Source organism: Hylobates moloch, unplaced genomic scaffold (assembly GCF_009828535.3).
Source record: "Hylobates moloch isolate HMO894 unplaced genomic scaffold, HMol_V3 SCAFFOLD_1, whole genome shotgun sequence".
NCBI lineage: Eukaryota > Metazoa > Chordata > Mammalia > Primates > Hylobatidae > Hylobates > Hylobates moloch.
The window spans coordinates 90,032,567-90,060,354 of record NW_026652276.1 but is presented as its reverse complement, the minus strand read 5'-3'; the positions used below and the strand labels follow the sequence as shown (position 1 = coordinate 90,060,354).

Below are 27,788 nucleotides of genomic sequence, written 5' to 3'. Positions count from 1 at the left end.
TACAGGTGTGAGTTACCATGCCTGGCCAATCTGTGCACTTCATAAGGGTATATCAGGTTTTATTTATCTTTCTTTCTCTCAGCCCCTGAAAATTGGATGTTGGAAATAAATGAATGAACAAGTGAACAAATGAATGAATGAGATGATGCACTGTTACGGGGATAAATGCTGCAGAAGCTGTGTTGGAGACTGAGAGGCAGATGGAGATGACTCTGACTATGAAGAACTATATGACGCAGGCTGGATAGACCTAGAGCGAGTTTGGGGCTCACTTAGACAGTAGGCAGAATTTCTGTTCTGACCAAGTGATTTTCCTCCTTTTAAGTTTCCCTTTGCCTAAATTAGTTCTTACACCTCACAATTCTAATTAAGAAAAATGTTAAAAAGCTATTATAATTTCTACCTGACCATTGGGTACTAGTTCATTTTGTTTGGTCCAAATGGTGGCATTTGAAAAACATTGGTGGGGAAAATGGGAGACTGGGTTGCTCCCTGGCAGAACTGTTCTTTCTGTTTGCTCTCTGGTGCCCAGGATGCCTGACACAGATTCTCTATGCCTTCGCTCATGTATTCACTCACTCCTTCATTTATCCAGTGAACACCTTTGAGTGCCCTCCATGTACTTGGCACTATCATAAGTATTAGAGAATCAAGGATGATAAGACAGTGTGAGTCTACTGAGGGAAAAACTACTGCACTGTTTTAGTAGGTTGGTGCAAAAGCAGTTGTGACTTTGGACTGTGAATTATCAATCATTATAACTAGGCTCAAACATATTTTTATTATGGCTGGGTGCGGTAGCTCATGTAATCCTAGCACTTTGGGAGGCTGAGGTGGGCGGATCACTTGAGGTCAGGAGTTTGAGACCAGCCTGGCCAACACGGCGAAACCCTGTCTCTACTAAAAATACAAAAATTAGCTGAGCATGGTGGCACATGCCTGTAATCACAGCTACTTGGGAGGCTGAGGCAGGAGAATTGCTTGAACCCGGGAGGCAGAAGTTGCAGTGAGCTGAGACTGCACCACTTCACTCCAGCCTGGGCGAAAAGAGCGAGACTCCATCTCAAAAACAAACGAACAAAATACATCTTTAGTAATCAAAATAGGAACCATTAAGATCAACACATTTTTGCCAATGAGATATGTTTGTTTATTCCTGTAGTGAAAAAAATCCGTGCTTCTAGATTCAACAACTCTTGGAAAGCATTTTCCGCATCCTGCTGGTTGTGGAAGCATTTTCCCTGCAAAAAGTTGTCGAGATGCTTGAAAAAGTGGTAGTCGGTTGGCAAGAGGTCAGGTGAATATGGCAGATGAGGCAAAGCTTCGTAGCCCAATTTGTTCAACTTTTCAAGCGTTGGTTGTGCAATGTGCAGTTGGGTGTTGTCGTGGAGAACTGGACCCTTTCTGTTGACCAATGCTAGCTACAGGCGTTGCTGTTTGGGGTGCATCTCACTGATTTGCTGAGCATACTTCTCAGATGTAATGGTTTTGCTGGGATTCAGAAAGCTGTAGTGGATCAGACCAGCAGCAGAACACCAAATGGTGACCATGACCTTTTTTTGGTGCAAGTTTGGCTTTGGGAAGTGCTTTGGAGCTTCTTCTTGGTCCAACCACTGAGCTGGTCATTGCTGATTCTCATATAAAATCCATTTTTTGTTGCACGTCATAATCCAATTGAGAAATGGTTTGTTGTTGTGTAGAAGGGGAGAAGCAACGATTGAAAGCAACGATTTTTAAAAAAGTTTTCTCTCAGCTTATAAGGCACCACTTACCAAGCTTTTTCACCTTTCAAATTTGCCTTAAAAGACTGTAGAATGGTTGATGTTGAGTTCTTCAGCAACTTCTTGTGTGGTTCCAAGAGGATCAGCTTCGATGATTGCTCTCAGTTGGTGGTTGTCAACTTCTGATGGCCGGCCACTAAGCTCTTCATCTTCAAGGCTCTCGTGTCCTTTGCAAAACTTCTTGAACCACCAAATGCATTGCCAAATGCATTGTTGATGTTGCGAGTTGTCCTCACTGCTGTACAATCCGTTTTGAGCTCAAATAAGAAAATCGCTTGAATTTGCTTTTTGTCTAACGTCATTTCCGTAGTCTAAAATACATACAAACAGCAAGTAATACGTCATTAGCAAAAAAAGTGAGAAGCGTGCATTAAAATGATGTATAATATAACCACATTAAGAATGTATTCCAATATCAAACAGCAGATTTCAGCAAATACTGCAGTTACTTTTGCACCAATAATTTGTCCACGTGCAGAGTTGAGTCAGGCAAGGGGGCCCAGAGCTGGTACCCGACGTCCTACAGAAGCTGCTCAGGAGGCTCTGGGGGAGCGCCTGCCCCGGGAGGGGCCACACTGCAGACAGGAAGGTTCACACGAAACCTTTCTGAATAGGGAGGGGTTGTTAAAGAAGCTGTGCAAGTCTGCTTTGGGTCCTAGTAATCAATACAACCTATGGTCAACAGACAAAAGGCTGCCCCCTGCTGGAGAGTCAGAGAAATGCAAAAAGAGTTGAAAATGCTAGGCAGAGGCTAAAAGATAATAGGCTAGACAGTGGCTCATGTCTGTAATCCCAGCACTTTGGAAAGTCAGGGCAGGAGTCTGAAGGTGCAGTGAGCTATGATGAAACCACTGCACTCCAGCCTGGATGACACTGTGAGACCTTGTCTGTAAGACACACAAAACCTTAGGCTTGCTGCAGATAAGGACCTCTGAGCCTACGGGCCCACCCACAGGCTATTCTTGTAAGAGAAATGGAATAGTTTTGTGCAAGTGTGGGATTTAGAGTCCACATTTGTTACCTGAACTCCTCTGCCACCTACTAGCAGTGTGACCAAGGGCAGGCCACGGAACCTCTTTATGCTGCTTTTGCTCATTGACAAAATGAGCTAATGATGCAAATGAACTAGTGCACGCAAAGAATGTAATTGTAGTGCTTATAATGCTTCTTTGTATTAAAAGATCTCTGTGCCAAAAGCTGGAAGCTAGGTTTAGGGCCCTTGAGTAATCCTAAGAATCTCCTGAGAACTTGGCCCAGCAGCCAGACTCACTGTGGTTGTGACTTTCCCCATTGAGTTTCACTGGGATGTTCTTTCTCTGCTTCAGTCTCCCTTGAGAATGTTTTGCTGGATGTCAAGGAGCTCCAGAGGGGAATGGACTTGACCAAGAGAGAGTACACCATGCATGACCATAACACGCTGCTGAAGGAGTTCATCCTCAACAATGAGGGGAAGCTGAAGAAGCTGCAGGATGATGCCAAGATCGCACAGGCAAGTATCGGTGCCCCTGAAACCTGTGAAGAGGCTGCATCCATTAAAGCTGCCTGTGGTGCAGGCCGTGTATTTGGGGAGAAATGTTCCATTTCCCTCTGTTTGTGGAGGGTAGCTTTCTTATGTAGCTATTATTTATTACGGGGGGACCATTCCCAGGGTTATTCTTGGAAGGGCCCCGTCCTCATTGTCCTTTTCTAATCTGGGGCTTTTTCCCCTGTCCCCTCCCCCTCCCCTTTCACTTCAATACCCACTCCAGTGTGGGTCCTGTATTCAGTTCAGCCCACATGCATCAGGCCTATACTCAGCAAAGCAGTGTTCCCTGTGTATTGGGTTTCTGTAGATCTTGTCCTCGAAAATCTTACACTATACTGGGGGTTGCTGATAGATAGGCAGGCCTGCAAAACAGAATGAACAGTACACTATCAGAAGAGGCAGAGGCAAAGTTGGGGGATGGGGACTCAGAAAGCAAATTCAGTGGAAGGGCCTCTGGTTTGGGGCAGTCTTGTGTCATGGAAGAGTTCAGGCAGAGACTGAGTGTCCCCTGTGTGAGGCTGTCATAGGGAGTGTTGAAGCAAGGAAGTGGAATTTAGGGTCAGAGTGACTAAGATCCCTTTTGACCTTGTTGGTTTTAAAGGGTTCTGCCACGGCCTTTGGAAACTCTTGTAAGAAAGGTTTTCTTGTATGTGGGGTGTGTGTGTGCATGTGTGTGTGTGTGCATGCATGCATGTGTGTAGAAGCGGCAGGACGTCCTGCAGATGAATTCCTGTGCCCCACTATTGCATTCCTCGGATTGCCTCTGCTGAGGCATTTGGAGGAAACATGGAGGTGTTAGGCAATCTTGGGAGGTAAGGGAGGTGCAGCAATGCAAGGCCCTGGGAACCTCTGTCTCGTGGCTGCTGCTTTGTGTCAGCGTTCCCCCCAGAGCATCCAGTTCAAATGCCGAACTAATGAAATTCAAGAAAAATTTGCTTCTTCACAGGATGCCTTTGATGATGTTGTGAAGTATTTTGGAGAAAACCCCAAGACAACACCACCCTCTGTCTTCTTTCCTGTCTTCGTCCGGTTTGTGAAAGCATATAAGGTAAATGTTAAGGCCCTCCTTGCCCTTATTTCTCAAGCAATTGCCCTCCTTGAGATGTGTCTGAGTCCCAGCTCTCTGTAGAGGCCTCCCAGTTCCTGTGGGCAGCAGATCTGGGTGGCATTCATGAGATGGCAGTCCCTAGCTCTGTGGAGGCTGAGGGACATTATGGTCCCTTTCTCCACCTAGCCAGTCCTCTGCCTCAGCCAGAGAACAAAGCTCTTGGCAGCCCCCTTGCGGCAAGGGAGATGCTCCAAGACATTGCTGCCCCATTGACTGTTCACCTAGGCAGGCAAGGGGAAGGACTTGAAAATCCAGGCCTCTTGTGGAATTGTTTAATGGGTAGAAGTGAGCTGTGGGCTGTGGCGAAGGTGCATGATACAGCTGAAGTTAAGGAGAGCCTGCTTGTGTTAGTCCTAGCACAGGGCTTAGGACCTCTTAGACCAGCATTTCTCTAGTATGGACTGAGGGATGGTGCTTTTAAGGATGAGCACTCTGTTTCTTTGTGTGGATCAATAAGTGGCCCTTCCTTTAAATGGGAGGCCCTCTTGGACATAATTCAGGGCTGTGGCCTTGAAAAAGCCTATGACGCAGAGAGACATGTATCAGAAGGATTTGTCCATTTGAGAAATTACAAGAAGGATGTTAGAAGATTTTAGCTGACCTTGGAAACACCTCAATCTGTATCCTCCAGGCTTGTCTGCATGTAGCACTGATAACATTGGTGGAGGTAGGAGGAATGTTTATTGCAGAGGGGAGGAGGGATGTGGCAGGGTTCTCTACACTTTTGAGAAGCCCCGTTGGAAATAGGGGGACACTTCCCTAACACCACTAGGGGCTGAAGGCTCTGGAAAATCATTATCGGGCCTTTTACTAAAACTCAAAAAGTCAAAATATTCTTAGCCCATCTTCCCTCAGCATGGCTTAACGTAGCAGTAGAGCTATAAGCTGCTGGTAGAAGGAACATGTCTGTGGCAGTCAGGGTGAACAGAAACACAGCACAAACTCCGTGTGCCAGACTCTGAGGATTTGCTCGTGATGAGAAGGCTGCGGACCACCAACTGCTGCTGTCTGCAGTGCTTGGTAGCCCAAGCCCACTGGCTGGCTGTGTTTATGTGCTGTAGACATAGCCTGCGATGGCCTTTGTCATGTGCTGTGCCATTTTTTTTCACATAAAAACATGTAAGTGTAAAGTCAAAAGAGAAAATATATTTTAAAATCGGCTAAGACAGGTTGGGAAGTGGCTGGGGTTTGTCTCAAAGCCTGAGGCATCAGCAGGGATATGCGTGGAGCAGAGGAAAAAAGAAGCTGCCCTTGGTGGTCTGGGCTGTGTTGGAGGTCCCAGCCTGTCCATCAGCGTGCTCCTTCCACCTCACTGTTCCTCCCTGTGATCTTCACAGCTGACTCAGTGAAGCGTGTGCCAGGCAGTGATGTGACTGCCAGGATGTTTTTCTTGCCCTATACATGATAAATAGCCTCCCAGCCTGGCACTCACCTAGGGAGTTTGTAGGCAGAGGTTGGGGTTTTAGGACGTCATCCCTCTCATATAGACCAAAATGAAAACAGAAGCAATGGAGACCCAAATGTAAACTCTTATTACTGATAACAGCTGGGCTGGAGGATGTGGTGTCTGTGATCTTCTACTTCAGCTGCAAATTAGGTAGATGACCTATCCATCAGTTCACAGCTTGACAACTAGAGGTCTCTTCGGGGAGGCAGGCTTCAAAAGAAAGAGTGCCCAAGAGGGCAGGGCTGAGGTGAGCCTATTCACTTTCTTCTAGATTCATCAGACTAGTCACACTGCCTCCCTTGGGAAGGAGTGAGGCATGGGAGAGTCCAAGAGTGTCACTCTGGTGAGGCCCCGAAAAGAAATGAGGGTTTTCCCCTAACAATAGGCAGAAGGCAGAAGAATCTTAGATCCTGCTATCAGAGGAGCTCTAGGTAGGCAGACTGTCTCTGAAAGGAAAACAAAATCACTGAGCACAGCTGCCAGGATGGTAGGTGCACACCAGTGTGTGGGACAGAGACTAAGAGAAAGTTCAAACAGGGAGTGATCTTCAGGAAAGGACTTCTGGATGAGTTGAATCTCAGCTCCCAGCTTTTAAAGAGATGTGACAGATAGCGAAGCCCAGAAGCAGAGCTAAATACAGGCATAAAGTGTAGATCTTCTCAACCTTCCATTTATTGTAATTCTCAACTCAACTAAGGATGCTTGAAGAATCACTTTAAAAAATCTTGGCTGCTATCATTTCCATTAACATGAACTTTCTGGTTCTTTTGATTTACCCAGCAAGCAGAAGAGGAAAATGAGCTGAGGAAAAAGCAGGAACAAGCTCTCATGGAAAAACTCCTGGAGCAAGAAGCTCTGATGGAGCAGCAGGATCCAAAGGTAAGAAGTGCCACGCTCATGAGACAGGTCCGTGAGGAGAGGCTGAGAGGGCTCTTCAGAGCAAGCCATAGGAAGGACCAGCAAGCCAGGTGTGCCCAGGATCCTGACCACTTCGTTCTGGTGCCTGGACATTTGGCAAATGGAAATATGTTCATTGATTACTTTGTTCTGCAACCACTGGAATGAGGCTAAGAGCATGTTTGTGTAGCATATCCAAGCTTATAGACATTTGGAACTTAGTTGGATATACAGAGAGGCCACACCAGATGACCCAGTGACCAGAGGGCTTAGCATCCAGAGAAGCCTTTATGCAGATGCCCATTGGTGCTGGCCTTGATAGCTGGAGGGACTTGCTAGCAGGAATGGAGGGAACATTTCATGGAGGGCAACCTCATTAGTAGGTGAAGAGCATAAAGGCTGGCAGCGCAAAGTTTTCTTCATTGTGATCTCTGGCAACACAGTTTAAGACATCTATGGTCATTACCAGTTGCCTCTTGTTGCCGTAGACTCCAGCGTTCTTGTTGCTGCCAGGTGAAGTTTTGCGTGTTCGTCAGTGAAAGTTTTTGTTTCCTTCCCAGAAGCTTGAGTTTTCTGCATTTGAGCAGAATGTGGGATGTGTGTGTGTTTTTGGCCGAAGCTGCTTATTAGTAACATAATGCTCAGGCACATTTTGGATTTTCACAAACTCCTAATGGGTGCTGGCTTCACTAATCTCTGCCCTTCTTTCTTGTCAGTCTCCTTCTCATAAATCAAAGAGGCAGCAGCAAGAGTTAATTGCAGAATTAAGAAGACGACAAGTTAAAGATAACAGACATGTATATGAGGGGAAAGATGGTGCCATTGAAGATATTATCACAGGTAAAAGATATTTCTTCACTGTGGCCCATGGAGATCCCACTGGCCTCACCTAGACTGGGATGCATGCAGATTTTGCAGCTTCTTTTGTCCAGGGTTGTCAAGTTCATTAGTTGACTTTACTGACACCCAGAGTGATGCAGAGAGGCTTTGAAGTCCATTTACAGCAGCATGTATACTGCCCCAATACTCTGCATTGGAACCCTGTAGGTTTCAGCAGAGCTCCTTCATTTAAAGGATTTCCATTGTTATTGATCTGTCATCATGCTCCATTTCTTTTTTTTCCTCGTGGCCACACCTAGCCACCTGCCTGATTAATAAACACTGTGGACAAGACCCATTCAGCAATGTACTAATCACAGTCCATGGATGCTCTTTAAGAGCCTCTTTACTCATTCAAAGTAACTGAAGTCAGTAGGTACTTTAATTTGGGTGAGCCAACAGGCTTCCAGCCCAGGGTTGGGAACTGGTTTTATCAGCCAAGAATTGTGTGTTAACCCAGCCTGGTTCTTGTCTGATTAAATTAGTGTAATGCTATCTCCTCGAACCAATTCTCCCAAATTTCTGTACTTCCTTTTACAGATCAGAATAATAACTTGGGCACTAGTAGCAGAGGCAGCAAGTGACTTTTCTTTCATGTCTGTTGCACATGAATGTTGCTTATAAGCTTCCAGATGCAACAGCTTTTTATAATAGGCCAGTCCAATAATATGCAGATATACTGAAAATAGTATGATGAGGTCCCATGTATCCCTCATCCATTTCAACAATTACGAACTCATGGCCAATCTTGTTACATGTACACTCTACCTACCCCCATATCCAACCCTTGACAACCAAGACGTAGAATTTCACTTGGAAATATTTCAGTATGTATCTTCAGAAGATAAGGACTCTTAAAAAATAAAAACAAGGCCAGGCGCGGTGGCTCACGCCTGTTATCCCAGCACTTTGGGAGGCTGAGGCGGGTGGATCACAAGGTCAGGAGATCGAGACCACAGTGAAACCCCGTCTCTACTAAAAATACAAAAAATTAGCTGGGTGCGGTGGCGGGCGCCTGTAGTCCCAGCTGCTCCGGAGGCTGAGGCAGGAGAATGGCGTGAACCTGGGAGGCGGAGCTTGCAGTGAGCCGAGATCGCGCCACTGCACTCCAGCCTGGGCGACAGAGCGAGACTCTGTCTCAAAAAAAAAAAAAACAAAAAAAACATACACCATTATCACATCTAAGTAAGAATCCCTTAATATCAAATATCTAGTCATTAGTTCACATTTCCCCAATTGTCCTGATTTTTAAAAACAGAATTCCTAGACTCTTGATGTCTCATTTCATTTTCATTTTTTTTTTTTTTGAGGTGGAGTCTCATTCTGTTGCCCAGGCTCGAGTGCAGTGGTGCTATCTCAGCTCACTGCAAGCTCTGCCTCCTGGGTTCATGCCATTCTTCTGCCTCAGCCTCCCAAGTAGGCTGGGACTACAGGCACCTGCCACTATGCCTGGCTAATTTTTTGTATTTTTAGTAGAGATGGGGTTTCACTGTGTTAGCCAGGATGGTCTCGATCTCCTGACCTCGTGATCTGCCCGCCTTGGCCACCCAAAGTGCTGGGATTACAGGCGTGAGCCACCGTGCCCAGCCTGTCTCATTTCTTGTTATAGCTTAGTGAACATTGTACATTGGGATCCTAAATGGTCAAAACCACAAATTTTTTTCTCACAAGCTCAAACCCAGGGAAATTACATAGGTTAGGTGATTAGGTAGATTAGATAGATTAAAAAGGAAGTCAATAATGAATTCCCTTCCAGATTAAAGCAGTGTAAGTCTTAGATAGTAAGTGGCTGATGAAAATGCCATTCTCTACACATGGCACACACACTCTGCACAGGTGTGCCTATTGGCATCTCAGTGTACATACTGCAGTGGCTTATAGACGCCCCCCAGATAAAACCTTCATTGTAGCACTCTCCTTGCCTCCTCCATGCTGGGGGAGAAACTCCACCCTGAGCAAGACCAGGAGCAGAGCTCCTTCCTAGGTAAGCACTTTTTGGTCTCAGTGACATAAAATGAACTTGCAGTTAGGGAAGCATCCAGCCTTGTTCATTAAGAACTTGGGAGTTCCTGGCCGGGTGAGGTGGCCCATGCCTGTAATCCTAAACACTCTGGGAGGGTGTGGCAGGTGGATCACTTGAGGTCAGGACTTCAAAACCGGCCTGGCCACATGGTGAAACCCCATCTCTACTAAAAATACAAAAATCTTAGCCGGGCATGGTGGCTGGTGTTTGTAATCCCAGTTACTGGGGAGGCTGAAAGACAGAATTGCTTGAACCTGGGAGGTGGAGGTTGCAGTGAGCTGAGATCATGCCACTGCACTCCAGCCTGGGCAACAGAGCGAGACTGTCTCAAAAAAACAAAACAAAACGGAACAAACACAAAAACCAAAGAACTTGGAGTTCCTTTTTCATTAGTATGTCCTCCATCCCAATTACACCTGGCTTTATAAAATGAATGGAATGTACATTTTCTATTTGCTTGATCTAAGTCATTAATCTACCAGAAGAGGGGAATGAGTATCTGTTTATAGAGCAGTTTTTATCCTCCTTGGAGTATTTTTCATTTTCTGACCCACTCCAAAGCCCCAGATAAATTCCTTTGTACCTTTATGAACTAACTTGAGTATATATTGCCTTCCCCCTTTGCTGCCCACCTCCCCCACCCCCATCCCCAGGTATGATTAACAATGTACTAACCATGTACTAATGCAACAGATCTTGGCTTTTATTCTCTTCTGTTTGTGTTGTTTGGCGTTCATTTTCAATGCAGTGCTGAAGACTGTGCCCTTTACTGCTCGCACCGCCAAGCGTGGCTCTCGGTTTTTCTGCGAACCCGTTCTCACTGAGGAATACCATTACTAAACTATTACTCTTTCTCACCTGATGCTCTTAAAAGGTTGCTACAGGTTTTTTGATGTCTTATGTCCCCCTCTGTGTGTCTGTCAGGGCCCACCAACATGCTAGCATGGAATTGCCATCTCCATCATGTTATATTTTGTGTTGTTCTCATGCTGCATGGTTTTGCATTTCAATTATTATTGCTCACTCACTGCCACTTTCAATACATGTATGTATTCACATTGCTGTAACAGTCTGGGTGTGTTTGACAGTTGAATTCATAGAATTGTTCACAGAAATTTTCAGAAAAATAGAGCAAAAATAGAGCACTTCTTTGAGAATCAGGATTGGTACCAAGTAGATTGCTTGTAAGATTTTTGAGCTAATGTCCTTCAACACAGTATCATAGCCATTAATAACAATAACTGCTATACCTAACATGTATTAAGAACTTACTGTGTTCAGGTTGGATGCGGTGGCACATGCCTGTAATTCCAGTACTTTGAGAGGCTGAGGCAAAAGGATCACTGAGCCCAGGAGTTTGAGACCAGCCTGGGTAACATAGTGAAGCCCCATCTTTACAAAAAATACAAAAATTAGCTGGGCATGGTGGTGCACACTTATAGTCTCAGCTACCCGGGAGGCTGAGGTGGGAGCATTGCTTGAGCCCAGGAGGTGGAGGTTGCAGTGAGAGGAGATCCCACCACTGCACTCCAGCCTTGGCAACAGAGTGAGACCCTGTCTCAAAGAAAAACAACAAAACGAAACAAAACGTTCTGTTCTAAGTAGGTTTACAGATATTAACCTAGCCCTTTTATCCTATACCCAGTTAATATGCTTTGATAGCATAATCACCTGCCATATGAAAGTGCTCAGGAATGCGAAGTGCTCTAAAGTGCAAAATGACTTGCAGAAGGAACTGTGAACTATGCACAGCTGCAAATTAGGCCTTTCTTAACTGTCTTATACATCCATAGCATGATGGAATTCGTAATACAAGCTTAACACAGGGAGCCCTTTTAACCTAGCTTGTATATGTAGATATAGGCAATCCATAGCTTTATGACACCCTACTTTAGTGGGCTACCTCTATTCCTTCTGAATGTCATGCCAATGTTCAACTATCAGTAATTCCATGTTGGAGCAAAGCTGTGAGGCAGGACATGAATACAAAGGCTTAGGTCCTCCCACTGTCTTATCTCATTCACGCATCTTCACCGGTAGCTCTGTTCCATGTCAAACCCAGACTGTTTCTTCTGTGATCAGATCATATCTTGACCTGCTTCTTTGGTCAGGATGGTGGCACCAGAAATACTAATGGCAAATATCATTGGAAAATGCCACTGTTTTTAAATTGGGGGGGGGGGGGAGGATCAAACTTTTCAAAGTAACTTCCTGGGGATAGTTTTTGATGCCTAATAAGAAACGAACTTCTCTCCAGTGTCTAGTTGATTAGAAGAGACAAGGGAAGCACATATTCTAATTGGACATAGCCATTGACTCCTGTGCTGAGACTGACATGGAATTGGATATGTGTTTATTTTGTGGCATAACTATTCTATGAATTGCACTTATGTATGTTCTTCTATCTCTGATATCAAAGGACACAGAGTGTCATTGCCTGCTCTGCAGTGTACTTACCCACCAGTGCTTATTAACAGGCTAGAAAACTGTCATCTGCTTGGCTGATATTTGCTATCAGTTTTGCTGCTGGACTATATCTTTCTGGAGCCAGTCTTCAAAGCAGCTTGGAACTGGGTGGTCAGAGAGCTGGGTGGAAAGATGCACTCATCCTTCCCTTATTTGATCTAACACTTCTTGTAGTAATGGCTTCCCATTCTCTTCCTCTGTTGGCTAACATGCCTGGGAATGTTGAGCACTAAGTTGAGTTGCTTTCCATTTTCATTCCATTTTTTCTTAACCATCATTTTGTGTTTTTGTTTTTTTCTGTTTAGCCTTAAAGAAGAATAATATCACTAAATTTCCAAATGTTCACTCGAGGGTAAGGATTTCTTCTAGCACACCGGTGGTGGAGGATACACAGAGCTGGCAAGCATCACTTTTTACTTAGCTTCCTCCTGTCTCTGTATGCAGATCAATGGTTTCAATCTATGGCTGAGGGTAATACTGGTGAGAATCTGACCAGGGAGTTTTTGTACCTCACATTCCAATGATGCAGGGATTGAGCCTCTCTGTTGGACTCTTTCTCAGCCTGCTTTTAAGTTCTCAAGTGTGATGGCTTGGGCAAGGGTATTTGCTGATGATTGTATTTGCTTTGAGTGTTTGTTGGGCTGTCCTTCCCTTACTGCTGTCTTGGCCTTTGAGTTACTCAGTTAAACCCATTTTGATCTGAAGCGACTGAAAGCAGGTCCTGGCCAGGTAACATTACAGCTTTTGAAGGATTAAGATCTTTAGAACTAATTGCTCAGAGGATGAAGAACCACAAAGCTGCATATGAGGCAAAAGTGTAATTCTGGCCTTCCATTACCAGTGTGGGCTAGGAAGCAGAGGCTTGAGAGGATTGGGGTATGCAAAACTATTTTTTCCTTAAATTTAAGAGTAGAGGCTGGGCATAGTGGCTCACACCTGTAATCTGTAATCCCAGCACTTTGGGAGGCTGAGGCGGACAAATCTCTTGAGTCCAAGATCACCCTAGGCAATGAAGCAAACCCCCCCGTCTCTACAAAAAAAAAAAAAAAGTTAGCCAGGCATGGTGACAAATGCCTGTAGCCCAGCTGCCCGGGAGGCTGAGATGTGTGGATCGCTTGAGCCCAGGAGGTGGATGCTGAAGTGAGCAGAGATCCACCACTACACTCCAGCCTCAGTGACAGAGACTGTCCTCCCCTCACAACCCCCCCGCCCCCCGCCCCAAGAAAAGAGTAGGGCAGGGTCACACAAATTCCAAAGAGTCAAGGAGCCAGGAAGGTAACAGGCCTGGTAGGAATTGTGCTGAACCTAGAGCACAGATCTTAGCTCCAGCTTCTTTTTGCTGTGTAGGAACTGGGGTCCGGTTTTGCCAGATCTTCCAGTTTTTCAAAAGAAGCCAGAAACCCTGGTCTTTGTTCATTACCAATTTAAACATCAGGAAACTGTATATGTGAGGGGGGGTGCACAGTGGAGCTAACATTCTGTGGGTCAAATGTGGTCCATCAGCTCCATTTTCAACTTGAGTAGATAAAGGGATACAAAAGATTCAATTTGGTTTAATTCTGTTATTTGTTTGTATTTCCCTTTCTAAAGATAGCATGTATTCTAGCAGAAGTCAACAATACTAAGTTAATGAAAGGGAAGCAAATACTAATTAAACAAGAGGAAAAGTATAAAGCCTGCTTTACTTTTTTCATTATGCCCTGACTTCATCAAAGGGAGGCTGCATAGCCTAGCCTGCTGGCTAGGCTACCTGACTTACTCAAGAAAGCATGCCTTCATACTGAGTTCTTGTATAAAATTCCTCTGCTCCTCCCACTTCATCCCGACAGAGCAAAAATGCCTATTTGGACTGGTATGCAGTGATTGACTCATTCATTTAACAAGGATTTTCTTATGCAGGAGGGCCCATACAACTTCTTGCTGACATAACATAAAAAATATTGGGTGGTAGAGCTCGGTAGTCCCCATTTTTCAGGAGGCTGAGGTGGGAGAATCGCTTGAGACTGGTTCAAGTCTGGCCTGGACAACATAACAAGACCCCATTTCTTAAAAAAAATAGGTGGCAGAAAAGGATGCCAGGGAATAGATTATTTTGGTTTAGATTTAATGGTTAATTGAACATCATTTTGTTTAAAATTTACAAAATAATAAACTCAGCTAGCTTAATGGAATGAAAATAATACAGCCCTTATCTGCAAACTGAAAGTCTTTAGGTTCTTGTTAAAACTGCGAGGAAAAGATGGGACGGGACAGTCTGCTTTATTAATTTTGCAGTTTAAAATTTATTGCAATTACTGTTTGTTCATTCAGGCTTCCAGAATAAAAACAAAACAAAAAAAATTAAGCTACAGCTGCTTCTAATTTAAGAAACATTTCAAAATAAGACTTCAGCTAGACTCTTGCCAGTGACAGAAATAATCTATATATTTTTCTCTCAAAGTCCTAGAATCCTACCAGTATTACATCCTATTTTGTTTGATTGTAAATATTGAAGGCAAATGTTTATGTCTTTGATTCAATGCTCGATGAGTTTGAAGGGCCCATTAGCTGACTTTTCTACACAAGCTGCTTTGATTGGCTGCCAGCTGGCCTTTGTCTTGCTTAGACACATGCTGTTAAAGGTTGCTATTCTCTCACTGGCACTCTCCTCTTTACAGATCTTAGAAACCAACCATACAGACGAGCCGATGCGGTGAGGAGAAGCGTCAGGCGGCGCTTTGATGATCAGAACTTGCGTTCTGTTAATGGTGCCGAAATAACAATGTGAACCTGAGACCGGCGTGCATGAATACAGGGTGTGCGTGAATGAAACTGCCCACATGAACTTTATGTGCTACCATTTAACTGCAGCCTTGAACACACAAAAAAATAATTCTTAAGGGCTCAGATTTAGCAAACACAAAAGAATTTTAAAATGAGCTCTCCTTTCAACCCTTGTTAACAAGTGCCTAAAAATGGAAGTACCTGTTCAGATTAATCAAAGCAATAGGATTTGATTTGATTAGGTATCTTTTTACACCAGTATGTTGTTTTTTTTAACCAAAATGTAAAGTTCTTATTAAACTCATTACCTGCCATCGTGATTGTCCCATCATGGCCCACCTGGTTTCCTGATGTTGTAAATAACATCAATGCATCTGCTGTGGGTCCTTTGCTGAGATGTCTTCGAAGGAATTTTGTTTTAGCCATATCCATCAACTTTGTATTTCACTTGCAACTTGGAAGAAGGAAAGTCACATGATGAAACTCCTTTTGTCTATAACCAGGCCCTGGCAAAGTGCAAACAGGATGCAATTGCAGTGGCACAAAGGTCACTCAATCCTTTATTTCCAGTTTCACATTCTACTACTTCTGTGCTAGAGAACGATGCTCTGAGAGGCATTCACCGGTATGAATGTGGGGATATAGTGTATAAGACTTATTTGCAGTACTGTGTTCTTCAGCTAGAGGCAGCTTTTTAAATAATGCAAGTGTATTTATTAGCACTAAAATTAACATCTCAGTAATCAGCATTGGCATTTCTGAGGACCATTATTAATTCTGAGACAGAAATTGGTGCCTTGCAAGGAAGTTTACTAGCTCTATCAACAAGCATTCAAGGTTACATCATCTGCTAGCAGAGTAGTGTTAGGAACCTGGCCTTATTCTCCTCTGACAATCGCAATTTTTTCTTATTTTTTGTAAATTGGAGAAGATAGATACACTTGGCACCATGTATCGAGGCTAACTTGTTCATGCATTTCCCAGACTACTTATGGGGAATTGCAGTTTAAGTTGCTGAAAAGTATTAACATGGTATTAAGCTTAAATAATACGTAATGGGACTAAATGGCCCACTAAGCCACTGTTATTTTTCCTTCCTCTCTGGCAGGGCACTTGATCCATTCCAAAGTCAAAAACTGGACTGAAGCTAAATTTGTACTTTTCATAATATACATTCTGCTTCTGGCTTATCTTCTTGGTACATCAATATATTAATTGTAAAGTTTATTGTATAGTATTTAACCGCTGAAGTTCCTATTTTATGTTGTGCTTACGTGAACCCCTTGGTGAAGGTCCCTTTTCCTTGGATGTGTAGTTATATGATCTTTTTAAATGTACAGATATTTTGCTATAAAATCGGTGCAGTTTTTTATGGTTTTTACACTTCTCTTTAATTCCCACCTAAGCCTCTGGGTAATATTGTAAATATTGTTTTAAAATGCATCAGCCTATGCTATACAATCTGAATGTTATTTTAACTTATAGTTTTTTTAATATATATATTTAACTACAAGGACAGTTTAGGGAACAAGTTACCTACCACATTTCACTTTAGTGTACCTATTTACAGAAAGAAAGATTAAACTGCCACCTGCGGGCACATTCCCATAAATGTGTACTTTAAAAAGAACATGCCAAGATTTTGTCTTTCTGTGGACTCAACATTCACTTCGATTAAAAATAGCAATTTGACCAAGTTGGACTTCCACTACAAAGCAGCTGTTTTCCAAAGTTCAATGCTGACATATATGTTAAAATAACTGCCTATTTATTAATCTACAAATAGACAACGTTGGCATGTTCTTTTCTGTTTGTCTGTTAATGGGCCTGCTTCTTAGCAATATTAGAATGTTTTATAAAAGCAATTCATGTTACTTTTCTGGTCTTTTCATGGCATATGAGCAAATAATAAACTATTTACACTACTATTCTGTAATATGTCATAATCTTTCAATGGTACAATTTAGGGGGTTTTAGCAATATTAGGTAGACTTACCTTCTAGAAACAGATATACCTTGCTATTTGAATTCAGGATCCAAATATACTTGGTAAACTTCAGGAAGGATTCCTCCCTATGTGAATTCTTGACCGCTTGCTATATAAAACATAGACAATGGATCTTGGAAGTGAGACTACATCTCCAAAATTGTATTTATAAACATACACCTTCTGGGTAAACAGCACCTTTGTTTCGTGAAATGCCACAACGCCCCCAGCAGCCCCACCAAATGTTTCAATTAGGATGTTGTACAAATAAAGATAATCGGCTATATATTAACTGCATAGTTAACCCTGCACCCAACAACCATACCAGTTGGCAAGGTACACAGGCAGTTTGGCCCCCATTGCACAGACTGACAGACAGTTGTAATAAAACTCCCAGTCATCAAAAGTTTATGTGTAACATTTCATACGTTCTTTTTATGGAAACAAGGAAAATTTTAAATTTTAGAATAACTTTCAAGTGGCTTAAATTTAGAGGCATATAAATTATAGTCATTTAAGGAATTATAATTTATATAATTATTGTCACAACTACCACAGTGTACTTTGCATTTGTCACACATAGCTGCTTACAGATTAAAGGCAATAATCTTTCTTTATTCCTCACAAGAAGCCTGTGAGGTATTTAACACTGTTGTGCACATTGAGAAACTGACTCAGCAAACTGACTTGCCCAGGGTGCAATCTAATAAATGCCTATAATAAAGCCTTAGGTCTTTTGTTCCCAATTCAGTGCACTTTCCACTAAACCAGTTATAAAATGTGTTTATTAGAAGCTTTATTTTATGAAAGAGAGAAAAAGTCTTGCGATCAGTAAGGATCTCTGGTTTGTTTTACCATCAGACTGGTGCCTAATGGTAAAAGAAAAATCTTTCTTTTAATATTCCACAAATTCAGAACGTTTTCAAACTCAACTACAGCAGTTAAGTTCAAATGAGGCAGATGATAGATAGATAAACATTCATCTTTTAAAAGGTATTTACCAATGACTTTGAATTAAATACTCACGTTCCCCACTCCCCATCATCTAACACTGAAATTCACAGCAATGCCCAGTGGCCATCCTGACTCAACACTGCTCTCAACAGAATGGGGCTTGATACCCCTCACTGACTCTGCTTTGGTTCAACATACTGGAATCTTCTCTCTAGAATGAGGTGATTTTACACTGGAAAATATATACACTTATACTTGCTCCATAATACACATTGTGTTTGTTAGACAAGGTCTGGCTCTATCACCTAGGATGGAATGCAGTGGTACAATCTTGGCTCAGGGCAACCTCTGCCTCTCGGGCTCAAGCCATCCTCCCACTTCAGCCTCCCGAGTAGCTGGGACTATAGACACGCACAACCACACCTGGCTAATTTTTCTAGAAAACAGTTTTGCCGTGTTGCCCAGGCTAGTCTCAAATTCCTGAGCTCAAGTGATCTGCCTGCCTCGTCCTCCCCAAGTGTTGGGATTACAGGCACAAACCATTGTGCCCAGCCACACATACCTATTTTAATGTTTGATAAAACTCTTCTTAGCCCTAATGTATTTCCTAATTTTTATCAGAAATGTCTCCAAAGATGAATTTATCAGATTTCATCAAAAGGATTTGTTTTCCATTTCTTTTTAAACTAATAGCCCATCTATGCCCAAGAAAAATTTGAAGCAAGAAACAAACATGTACATGAAATAAGTGATGGGGTTTTTTTTTTTTTTTAAGTCTTTTTATCAAGAAAAAGAGGTATTACACTGAGAAAACATAACGTGGGCCTCCAGCAACTCACAGCATAGGGCTTGCTGCCTGAGTGGTGCTTAAAGGAAAAAACTGACACAAATCCAATTTAGTAAAAGATACCATTTTTTCTAATAAATTATATTTATTTACAAAAGGTCTAATTTTATATAACTATGAGGTTCCTTTACATCAGAATATATAAACAGAGGTGAAAATCTGGTAATTACAAACACAGAAAATAGAAACCTTGTTCCCTTATTACTCACCTTTCAGAACAAGTCCTTGGCTCAGTTGTAGAGGTGGGGAAGACCAACACCTACTGAAGTTTGCAGGCAGGAGCCCCCAAAAATGTTTATAAATAACACATTTAGATACCCTAAGGAACAGTAGTGAAGAACAGCATCAAGGAATGGCTTAGTTTGAATCTGATCTAATTCACCAGCCACTCACTGTTTCATTGTCCATGACTAGGGGCAGGGAGGATTAGCCAGTATGAATGTCAGCTTTACAAGTAGGGTAATTACCATCAAATTAACAATTACCAATCACTAGCACTGAGATGGCTTTGAACTAGATCCTACTGAGAATCACAAAAGCAGTTTTGATAGTCTTAAGCTATTATAGCTAAGTGTCTTAAAATGGAGGGTTAGGGAGAATGTGTGGGTAATTACAGCAAAATCATCTCTCACTTTCCACCTCACCTTTAAGACAGCTCCAAAAAACTGAGTGCCTGACATGTCACCATGTTTCAGCCCTATTCAAAAATAGCCCAAAATGATTAGTTTTCAACTTTAAATTGTATGTTCTCACAAGTTTTGGACATGTCTGAAGTAAAAGCTAAGGTACAGTCACTAGACTTTATTTTGGGTGCACTTCAATTATGACTGTGACTTTAGTGGTGGGTTAGTATGGTTTATTGCAATGATGCTTTTTTAAGCCCTTTAATACAGATGATGGGTACCATGGATGCCAGATGAATACATATTTCAACTAGTATTTTACATTCATTCCAAAAGTGCCTATTATATGCCAGGCACTGTCCTATTCCACAAGGATATATAACAGTATATGAACCAGATAAATCCCTGCCACTGAGGAACTTAATGACCACCAGTTAAGTCGAAACAATTGGAAGAGTAATGTAAGAATAAGGATGGTAAGAATCATCAGACTGGTATACGCCATTACCAGAAGCACAGAATGAGATTATAAGCCTGTTAGAACACAGTTCCATGAAAGTAACATTATTTTGCTTTCATGTAAAATGAGTGTAATTTTATGTAGAGAATGTAGGATGGTTGAATTAAAATCTACCTAACACTGACAGAAATACATACCCAAGAGAAAATAAAAAGTCTGATTTAAGATAGAAGGAATTAATGTACTTTGCTTCATTTTGTTTAGAAACAGTTTTAAAAGCTGAAGTTTTTTAGTTTTATAATTTATATTTAAATTACATAATATACTTAAATATCCTTTTTAAAAAAAGCATTCATCACTCCTCCCTGGGTACTATGTGATTACAAATAGTTTTCTCTTACATAGCATCTAAGCTTAAAAAAAAAAAAAAATCTTCATATAAAGGGGTTACTCCTTTCTGGATGCAAAAATAAGAGTGGCTGCATAGCCAGCACTCAGCTGACTCTAAGACCAGAAGAAAACCGGGAACACTTAGACAAATGTTTTTTAAAGCATAAAACCAAATTATATAATTGAATGAAAACTGAATTACACAGTTTGAAACTGAAAACTTTCCAGAAAAACGCACACAGATTTTTTTCTAGTTTTTACAGTTTCTTCATCCTACCATTAACTGATTCCCTTACTTTAGGACAATCCTTTTTCATGTTATAGTTGTACGAAGTGAGGCCCATAAGCAAAAATCAAAAGAAGACAAAGCTGTGACAAATCATTATCAAATTTACTGGGAGGCATAAAATGCACTTTTGAAGTTGGAAAACATCAATAACTTACATGCTGAAGCTACTCTGGCTAATAACAAAATGCCAGCTACTATGTTGAAAAAAATGTGGTGGGACCACTGCTTTTATTTAAAAGCATTACATTATTTAAATTCACTTAGGAAGAGTGTATACTTAATACTTGATTAGCTTAATTATCTAACTTTTCATACAAATTCAATTTTCGCACAAAGAAATATGAACTGGGAGAAAAAATATTTAAAGTCCTGATTTTGAGTAACTATGATATTAAATGTATAAGTGAATTTGATCTAATAGTTCATTAGTATTAATGACACTGAGGGAAGACAAACCCTCAACATTTTCCTAAGACTCCGAGGCTTTAATGAAAAGTATAAATTCCCCTTATCTGAAAATAAACACACTTTCCTGTTTTAACATATTTAACTCTAATAGAACCAATATTCCAAGATGTTTCAGTTTTTACCAAATTGAAGATTTAAAAACATAACCTATTAGTTAAAAAATATTCACAGAGAACAAAATCTTATCACCTGTGCCTTCAGACTGTCAAGTATCTTTCTGGCAACTAAATCCCATTTGATGGGATCCTGAAAGGTAGACAAAGGATCACAGTCACTTAAAATTACAATTTTATGGCAAGTATGTTGCATTTTGAATTGCAATTGGTTTACTACTATGGTTGTTTTTAAGTTAAATAATTTTCATGAGTGAACTACAGGGAAACTTTATATTGTGTTGTAGGGATTTGCGGTTATAGTAAGATTATCTGTAAGAAATACAGGAATCTATTTTGAGGACATGCTAAAACACATCAATAGCTTTTTATTTAAATAGAAAAATCAAAACTTTAAAGTTGTACTTTAGAAATTCATGGAAGTAATTAATGTTTTTTACAGATTCTAAGATTCTTTTGTGAAACACCACTAGTATATATTTGCCAACATCAAATGCATACTTTAAAGATTTGCCACTGACTTCCATGTCAAGTGACTGACATGATTAGCAATATTAACTCACTACAATGGGACCTCTGAAAATTGAGTCTAGACAACTCCCTGTTGCCAAAGTTATTATGTGTTTTGGCTCTAATATACAATAGGAGACTAATCTCAAGCAATTTGATTACTTCACATTTTCTCCAAGATGAGTCTTCCTACAAGCCTGGTCGTATTTCACAGCAGAAAAATGACTTGGGAGACAAAATGAGAAACAATCCCCTCACCCACCCCTTCAGCCTTTAAAGAGTAGACATATTTAATTCAAACGGGGCAAAATGGGAAAGAAACATTCTGGTCAGGCCCACTTTCAAAACTCAATAGGATGGGTAAGAAAAAAACTTTTTGTTCTTCTAAATCCCAACTTGAAATAGGATCTCTTCAAGTGTACACATTAAAAGAATAACACAGATAATACCAAAGAATAGGTGCTAAAATTTACTTATTTACTTAAAAAATCTCCTGCACTGAAGGAAAATAGTATAAATTACATTACCAACCTTCCAAAGTTAGCATGTAAAGAGTATTCTGTCTTCAAACCACAGCCTCTCTAAAATAGTCTGTAAAAAAATTCATAGGTGAAAAACAAATCTAGGGACCTCAAATGCACTGATTTATAATATTCTTAAATATTAAAAAAGGAAAGTAAACTAGCAGTATGGGTAAGATGAAGCAAAATTTCAGGGATTTAGTACCTTTAAAACGATCATACAATTTCTTTAGAGCTGAGCAGTTTAAGTAGAAATAAATACTAGTACACACTAGAAGAGAAGGTTTAATAATTGATAAAAATGTACAAAAATATTCAAATCAGAAATGCTTTAGAATGTGTACCACGAAGTCAATACTTCTCAGTGAGTAGGGAAGGCAAAATACTTCCTCAATAACGGGGAAAAAAAAGCAAGAGAAAGACTGAATTTAGAAAAAAAAGACAACTGTTAAAGAAAATGTTTAAGTCAGCTTTTTTTTTTTTTTTAGACAAGGATATTGCAACTATCACTTAAAGTCTGGTGGCACATTCTTTAGTAGGTCCTTAAGGCAATATATTTAAATTAATTTACAATTTGATTTGATGTTAAAGTTTTTTTAAACATCACCTCAAAATAGATGCTCAAAATAATGCCCTCACAATAGCCTTTGTAAAATGTATTCAGATGTTTGATAAAAAATAATGGTGGCTTCATATTACAGTAGTGCTCATTAGCACCACTATAATTAAGGGTCTACCAAGTTTCCAGCAAAACCACCTATTTCTTAGGAGTTTCACCATAAAAGATCACATTGGCTTTAACCAGTTGGGTAGTGCACAAAAAAGCAGTTTTTATCAGTTGCTGGTGCTTTTTTTGTACTACTGTATTATCAAAAAATTTTTCATTATATCTTCAAAATCCAGCTTCTATAAAGTAAATCAAATCACCTCATGACTCAGATTTTAGAACAAAGTAGAGACATCTGCAGTTATCAGTAAATTGCCACCTTTAATCCATCCTACAGTGCCCCGTGAAAGGGTCACAGAAAGACAGTTATGACTGTATGAAAATATGATTCTTGATACAGAATCAAAAGTTATTTTCAATTTCCTTTGCTTTTATAAAGTCCACAATAACAATACTTAAATGCACTTTTTTTCCTGTGATATAATTAAAACCCAGTGTTACTTCAGTTGAACTTAAAATAGAGTCCCTGGTCTGAATCAGACTTTAAATCATACTGTAAACATATATTTGGTATAATTTATTGATCATCATCCAGTTGCTCCAAAAGGGTTCTTCTGCGCTTTTCCAATTCCCCTTCACTCAGTTCACTGCCAGAAGTATCCCAATTACCCTGAAAAGACATTGATTACAATTATAGTTGACATCAGTACTCAGAGGTTTAAGGGTTGAGCCTTTGAAAAAAGAATCCAGTATTTATATAAACTCTCTTCCAAAGAAACACATTTCACAGGGTTTAAAGACTGTGTGAATATGAAGCAATATTTCCATTTAATGGAAGCCAGGTATTCACTTCCTAGATAATATATTCCTTGCTAATTTTTTTTTTTGAGACGGAGTCTTGTTCTTGTCACCCAGGCTGGAGTGCAGTGGCACGATCTCGGCTCACTGCAACCTCTGCCTCCCGGGTTCAAGCAATTCTCCTGCCTCAGTCTCCTGAGTAGCTGGGATTACAGGCACCTGCCACCAAGCCCGGCTCATTTTTGTATTTTTAGTAGAGATGGGGTTTCGCCATGTTGGCCAGGCTGGCATAGCAGAATACTTCACAGAAACAGAAGTAGTATGCTTTAAGCTTATGGACTCCTGTGCCAAATAAATACACAAGACTTATGAGCAGGACAAGATTTAGGCTGAACAAACAAAAATAATATTGCGCTGTAAGACACAACCTTTGAAAAGTGGATAGTTCACATATCGTCCTCTTTCATTCACTCCAGGGATTTCATTTAACCCACCATAAGCTGCTAAAAAGTACAAAGGAAGCATTCACTCTTCACTTACGATGTGACTCAGACTCACAAGTTTCAGCTCTAAAAAAAAAACCCACCCTATACCAACGAATCAGAATACCCAGAGATCCCTAATAGGGTTTTACCTACATAGTTTATGCTCTCCAGTGATGATTCATAGGCATTTACCCTTGCTAAACCCACAGCATTTGCATTATTATTAGGCTCTGTCATTCATATATACATATATTTGAAAAGGACTAATTATGTATCTGTTATTGAAATACTAACTTTGGCTTATATTTTCCTCTCCTATTTATTTGCCCTTCGTCCACCCCAAATCAGTATTTCTAAAAGTTACTGGAATTGCTACCTTTTGAAACAAAGGATTTAATAACAGTGACAACTGTAGACATCTGTAGAATCCCAGATTTAGTTTCTCACTTAAAAAAAAAATTTTGAAAATTAGGTAAAAAATGTCCAGTGGCACTTCTTAGTGACCATATCCTTTCTTAGTGAGTTAAGGCTATAGTTATGAAATGCTGTATTTAAAAAATATCAAATTTAGGAGAATAAAATCTAGGATCATTCATGACCAAAAACTATGATACTGTGTGAAATGTACTTAACTGAATTTTCACTGTTTTCTTCAATGGTAGCACACCTGGAAAAAAGTCTATTCTTTCAACACCATCATGGTTTAACCACAGAATCCATTTTTGCATTTTGAAAATACAGGCATGAAACAATTCTAAATACTTACAGAATCCTTTCCAGTCTTTTTCTTAGGCGATTTGTGTTTTGATTCTGATCTTTGTCTAGTTCTGTCTTTTTCACTTTCTTTTTCTTTTTTATCCTTCTCTCGCTCAGCATCGGATTCTGGAGAGTCCTGCATGAATAGAAAATAAGAGGTTAGCATTTTGATGAAGATACCATTCTTACATAGGTAATATTTAAGAACATCTATGTGTAACAGGTTATGTGTTCTTAGAGAGATGAAATAAAAGGTGAATTGTTAACCTCAAGGATTTAGTAAAATTTACCCAAGATTCATGGGGACAGCTTTCCCTTGGGAAGGATAATATTCTGAAGAATAAAATACCACTCATGAGACTTACTACCACATAATATGTGTAATATCTATTACGTAAATACAGACAGATATTACATTTCTCACCAACTCAATATAATACTGGTTTATATATGTACATAGCGTACTGCTGTTAGCTTTAACACGTAAGGCAGACAGCTGTATTAATAAAATTATTTTCTTGAAATTGCTGAGTGGGAATTATTTAAAATTTAACGTTAGTGCTTAAATGGTTCTTCATTAGATATGCACAAATTCAAATAAAAAAAATGTAATTCAACAGGTTTGTGGTGATACCCAGGCCTTCAGACTTTGAAAAAACTCCTTAGGTGGATCCTACTGTACACCTAAGATTAAGAACTACAAGAGTAGAGTGGTTGTTTTAACATTTAAACTTGTGGTTCTCAACAACAGCTGCAATCTACACATACACACAAATATACATACATACACAGAGGCACATGCACGCACGAGTCTCTTTTCTAGAAGATTAATTTTAAAGACCAGGATGGGGATCCTAACACTGGTGTGTGTATTTTTTCAAAGCTCATCAAATGATTTTAATGGAAGATTAACGTGAAGAGCAACAACGAAACTCTAAGTTTATGTGCCCACCTGAACTGTCCTGGGCTGCAGAGAACTAGATAGAAAAAGGTTCTATGATCTCTGAGGAAGTTAAGGGCAAAAGCCTAGGTGAAATGTAAAAATTAGAAGCTTGCTTACAGATTTATGTCTCCTCTTCTTACTTTTCTTCTTATGCTTTTTTGACTTTTTATAACTTCTCTCTGAGTAGCATAAAAGGATAAAAAGTGTCAGAATTTGAGCTTATCAGTGTCAATGATTTAATCAAATAAACAGAAACGCTCACCAGACTCTGCACTAGAAGAATGTTCTGAAGCAGAACGAGACTCTGATCGTTGTCTTTTTTTCTTTGAATGGCTATCATCATCATCGGAATCTGACCCCTAAAAAACACAAATAATTTCATTCATAATAATGCTAACACTTTAATACACTCATGGCACCATATAATAAATTCCCTTACCGATCGAGAGCGGGAACGTTTCCTATGATGTTTTTTAGATTTCTTAGAATGTTTCTTGTTCTTTGAATGATGATGCTGACATTCATGCTATGGGGACAAAAAAAAAAATTTCAAGAATTTACACTTACTGTGGACAGACTGTAAAGAATCTTTAAAAAGCTATGGAAGTAAGTTCTTAGAGTAAAACTCTACAATATATAGAAATGTAATCCCTTGAAACTGTGAAGAATTGTCACTTAATTTTTTTTTCTTTTTCTTCTTGCCCATCCTATACCCACTCATTTAGACATCTAAACAAAACAGTGTTAAATTAGTAGAAAAAGTAGGGTTTGTTTTTTTTTTTTTTTTTTTTTTTTTAGTTGAAGAATTTTTTTTTCCCCCTGAATGGAGTGCAGTGGTGCGATTTTGGCTCAATGCAACCTCCGTTTCCCAGGTTCAAGCAATTCTCCTGCCTCAGCCTCCCGAGTAGCTGGGATCATAGGTGCGCACCACCATGACCAGCTAACTTTTGTATTTTTGGTAGAGACAGGGTTTCACCATGTTGGCCAGGCTGGTCTCAAACCCCTGACCTCAGGTGATCCACCTGCCTCGGCCTCCCAAAGTGCTGGGATTACAGCCATGAGCCACTGCACCCAGCTGAAAAAGTTTTTTTTTTTTTTTTTTGAGACGGAGTCTCGCTCTGTCGCCCAGGCTGGAGTGCAGTGGCGTGACCTAAGCTCACTGCAAGCTCCGCCTCCCGGGTTCACGCCATTCCCCTGCCTCAGCCTCCTAAGTAGCTGGGACTACAGGCGCCTGACACCACGCCTGGCTAATTTTTTGTATTTTTAGTAGAGACAGGGTTACACCATGTTAGCCAGGATGGTGTCGATCTCCTGACCTTGTGATCCGCCCACCTTGGCCTCCCAAAATGCTGGGATTACAGGCGTGAGCCACTGTGCCCAGCCTGAAAAAGTATTTTTTAAGAATGAGAATGGTGTGGTTTAGAAGAAAAGTGTAATATGCAGTCACATCTGCTTTTAATGACAGTGAAATACAATGACACTCAGGCATGGCTTTTGTGATCAATCTGGCTTTGGTCAGCAAGTTAGGCCAAGCACTAAGATAAAGAACAACCTGACAGCCATCCTTGAATTGAGATATATAAGGTTGATGTCAGAATAAATGCAAAATCTGCTACCCCTCTTTCATCTCCCCCAAGGAGCCATTTCCTTCCTCCTCAAACAAGACATCGTTAGACATCCATATGTTGTCTTTGTGGATTTCTACTTATTAAAACAATTACTAGGTTAGCAGTGATGGGGGGTACTACAGTACAAGCTCCTTGCCCCTGAGCATTTCTGTGGCTTTGAGAGTAAATTCTACCTCAGTTACAGAAGTGGAAATGGAAAATCTGGATCTCAGAATGGACTATTCTCCTTTTGATCTCACTGAATGGTAACCTACCTTTCTTTAATACCTCAAGCCTCAGATTATTAAGGCCCCAAAATCTGAATGTGTTCAGCCCTTCCCTATGGTACCATTTTTACTCCATTTACCACCTAACTACTTTACCCCCAAGTATAGATCATGAAAGAATCTGGAGACTCTTGAACTGGGGGAAAATAGGTAAGTCACTATCTAGAGCAGAGCTTCTCAAAATTAAATGTATA

General features: G+C 40.4%; 2 protein-coding genes across 19 annotated transcripts in view; one reads left to right on the top strand and one right to left on the bottom strand.

Moving 5' to 3' along the window:
- Window positions 1–16,817, top strand: part of FMNL2 (formin like 2) — a 328,925-nt gene extending 312,108 nt beyond the window's left edge. For 2 of the 10 annotated variants that reach the window (XM_032755713.2, XM_032755710.2), the window contains 6 exons: window positions 3,107–3,270; window positions 4,253–4,354; window positions 6,642–6,740; window positions 7,475–7,598; window positions 12,432–12,478; window positions 14,784–16,817. In XM_032755713.2, the coding sequence (XP_032611604.1) occupies window positions 3,107–3,270; window positions 4,253–4,354; window positions 6,642–6,740; window positions 7,475–7,598; window positions 12,432–12,478; window positions 14,784–14,822 (575 nt within the window). In that variant the 3' untranslated portion in view covers window positions 14,823–16,817. Of the gene's footprint in view, window positions 1–3,106; window positions 3,271–4,252; window positions 4,355–6,641; window positions 6,741–7,474; window positions 7,599–10,408; window positions 10,535–12,431; window positions 12,526–14,783 lie in introns of those variants that run through there. The other 8 variants (XM_032755711.2, XM_032755706.2, XM_058441959.1 and 5 more) reach the window with 5 other exon arrangements.
- A 1,925-nt stretch (window positions 16,818–18,742) lies between these two features.
- Window positions 18,743–27,788, bottom strand: part of PRPF40A (pre-mRNA processing factor 40 homolog A) — a 66,569-nt gene continuing 57,523 nt past the window's right edge. For all 9 annotated transcript variants that reach the window (XM_032755693.2, XM_032755695.2, XM_032755690.2 and 6 more), the window contains 5 exons: window positions 26,140–26,226; window positions 25,963–26,059; window positions 25,818–25,879; window positions 24,768–24,893; window positions 18,743–23,388 (listed from right to left, as the gene is read on the bottom strand). In XM_032755693.2, the coding sequence (XP_032611584.1) occupies window positions 23,296–23,388; window positions 24,768–24,893; window positions 25,818–25,879; window positions 25,963–26,059; window positions 26,140–26,226 (465 nt within the window). In that variant the 3' untranslated portion in view covers window positions 18,743–23,295. The remainder of the gene's footprint in view (window positions 23,389–24,767; window positions 24,894–25,817; window positions 25,880–25,962; window positions 26,060–26,139; window positions 26,227–27,788) is intronic.